Source organism: Carlito syrichta, unplaced genomic scaffold, assembly GCF_000164805.1.
Source record: "Carlito syrichta isolate Samal-C Ts95f unplaced genomic scaffold, Tarsius_syrichta-2.0.1 Scaffold314146, whole genome shotgun sequence".
NCBI lineage: Eukaryota > Metazoa > Chordata > Mammalia > Primates > Tarsiidae > Carlito > Carlito syrichta.
In genome coordinates, this window is record NW_007258242.1 from 369,708 (window position 1) to 372,130 (window position 2,423).

The 2,423-nt window shown below is 50.8% G+C and overlaps 2 protein-coding genes across 3 annotated transcripts in view; one reads left to right on the forward strand and one right to left on the reverse strand.

Annotated features, from left to right (window-relative positions):
* The window catches only part of GPN3 (GPN-loop GTPase 3), a 13,684-nt gene extending 11,856 nt beyond the window's left edge, over positions 1 to 1,828 (reverse strand). Inside the window, exon 1 of one of the 2 annotated variants that reach the window (XM_008071174.1) lies at positions 1,696 to 1,828. In XM_008071174.1, coding sequence (XP_008069365.1) covers positions 1,696 to 1,743 — 48 coding nt within the window. In that variant the 5' untranslated portion in view covers positions 1,744 to 1,828. Of the gene's footprint in view, positions 1 to 1,665 lie in introns of both variants that reach the window. The other variant, XM_021719111.1, reaches the window with a different exon arrangement.
* Positions 1,742 to 2,423, forward strand: part of FAM216A (family with sequence similarity 216 member A) — a 14,299-nt gene continuing 13,617 nt past the window's right edge. Inside the window, exons 1-2 of the mRNA XM_021719107.1 lie at positions 1,742 to 1,911; positions 2,133 to 2,414. Of these exons, the coding sequence (XP_021574782.1) occupies positions 1,742 to 1,911; positions 2,133 to 2,414 (452 nt within the window). The remainder of the gene's footprint in view (positions 1,912 to 2,132; positions 2,415 to 2,423) is intronic.

The window sequence follows — 2,423 nt, forward strand, 5'->3', positions numbered from 1 at the left end:
CTCCAGTCTGGGCGACAGAGTGAGACTCCAACTCAAAAAAAAAAAAAATTAAAAAATAAAGGCAGGGATATAATGTATTTAGTTTTCTAAGCCCAGGGACTAGTACAGCACCTGGTACATAATAAATGCTTGGTAACTGTCAGGAGCTACGATGTGCCTCTAATCCCATCTAGTTGGGAGGATAGGTTGGAGGATCACTTCAGCCCAGGAGTTCAAGACCAGCCTGGGCAACACCACGAGATACTGTCTTAGAAAAAAAAAAAAAAGCTTGGTAATTACTTGTAACTGACTGACTTATGTTTAAGTATAAGTTCCACAAGGCAGGGATTTTTTTTTGTGTTTTTTTTCCTCGCACAATCCCCAGAGCCCCTAATAGTGCTTGGCATAAAGAACATGCTCAACGAGTATTTCTGATAGTAGGCATCATCTAAACAAAGGCAGACTTATCTAACACAATTAGTCCAAACATTGATCTCTGTCTTCCCAAGCAGACCACAGACTCTTGGCAGGAAAGGGCCAAACCTTAGTCACATGTATATGTTCTGAACCAATATGTTTGTTGAATTAAAACTGAAGCCAGTTGGGCCTGGTGGCTCAGCCTGTAATCCCGCGCTTTGGGAGGCTGAGGTGAGTGGATTGCCTGAGCCTGCGGGTTCAAGACCTCACCTCTACAATAAATCAAAAATCAGCCAGGCGTGGTAGCGTGTGCCTGTAATTCCGGCTACTTGGAAGGCTGAGGTGGGAGGATCACGGAGCCCAGCAGGTCAAGGCTGCGGTGGCCGGGAGCATGCCACTTCAGTCCAGTCTGGGCAACAGAGCGAGACTCCAACTCAAAAACAAAAAACAAAAAACTGAAGCCATGCAACATCTCCATAGACCCTAGTGTTTCCCACATTTCTGTTATTTGATCAATAGCTTCACCATTCCTACTGTATTTGAGTGCCCCAACAATGTTTCCTTAATATTTGTTCACAAGAAAAATGTTTTCTCTACTGTAAACAGAAAACCAGTAATGTTTATCATAACGTGAAGGCAACCATAAAATCACTTAAAACTTTTAAATACTCTTAATTCTAGTTAAAAGCGGTGCTAATAAAAACTCCAAGATCTGAAAAGACGTGAGGAATAAAGTGTTAGAGCTACACTAGCACAATTTCACCTGAATGTAAAGTGAAGAAGTGAAAAGAGAACTTAAGATGGAACACCTTTCTCATTATATGATTAGATGCTCCTTAATGTCAGGTTCATGTCCTCGAATACTTGAAGTCTACGTCCCGAGCTCTCAGAAACAGTAATTAACAAGGCCCCTCCTGAACCCCCTGGGAGCCACAGAGGGCCGGATTCTGCAGTTGACAAAACTGGATTCAAACTTCGGCCGTAACTTACTAGTTGTGCGGCCTTGGGCAAAGAGAATTTGCGTCTCGTTTTCTGTAAAATGGGAATAACAGGATCTAGCTCACAGGATCGTTGTGAAACCTCCGAGGCGCTCTGCGCAGTGCCTGGGGCTTAAGTAATCAATAAACATGAACACCTACCATGACCGCCCTTTCAAAACAACCCAAAGGAAGCCGCTGAGAGCAGCAGGGAACGGAGCTGGGTCTCAGGGTCCCCAGCACATACACCTGCCGGTCTACCCGCCTCACGGCCCGAATCCCCGCCTCCCACGAACTCCTCCTTTTCCCCCCAAATCCTCACCTTCCCGCTGCCTGCCGGTCCCATGACCAGCTGCGCATACCGAGGCATGTCGGCGGCCCAGATGCCCGCAGCCGCCGGCCACGCTCCCTCCGGCCTTCGCGCCACACCCACCGGGTTCCGGGAACAGGAAGTGCGAACCAATCCCAAGCCTGAAACCTTTTATGCCTCCCGTTCGGCCCCACCTCTGGCTACGGAGCAACCTAAGGGCCAAATCCCGTGAGAAACGCGTTCTGAGGAGACCGAGAGCAGGGGAGGGAATTTGCGCGTGCGCGGAAATAGTTGCCGAGAATCCGCAATGGGGAAGCCGGTGGAACCTGGTTACCTAGGTGATAACGGTTTACGGATGACGGTTAACGGACAACTCTCAGAATCCCTGTGCCGGCTGCTCCGGCCCGTGGTTTACGTACTGACGTTTGACCTCTATGGGGACCCCCAAGCTTTGCAAATTTGCGGAGGGTCCGGAATACCGAGGTGGAAAGACCCCCTTGCTTTAGGGGGGGACACGTATGTTTCCTTCCCGTGACGCGTCGCTTCCCCCGGGAGCTGCAAACGCGCGATCCACGAGGGAACGCCGGCCCCTCCCCCAGTCTGCCTCCGGGGTCGCGATCTGCCCGCCCCGCTCTCCCGAAGCGATTCGGGCAGTGTCCGGACGGCTTCGGAGGGGGCTCGAAGCCGGCGTCGCGCCTCTTCGCCCCGACACTTCGCCGCCTGACGCACGCGTGCTGGCG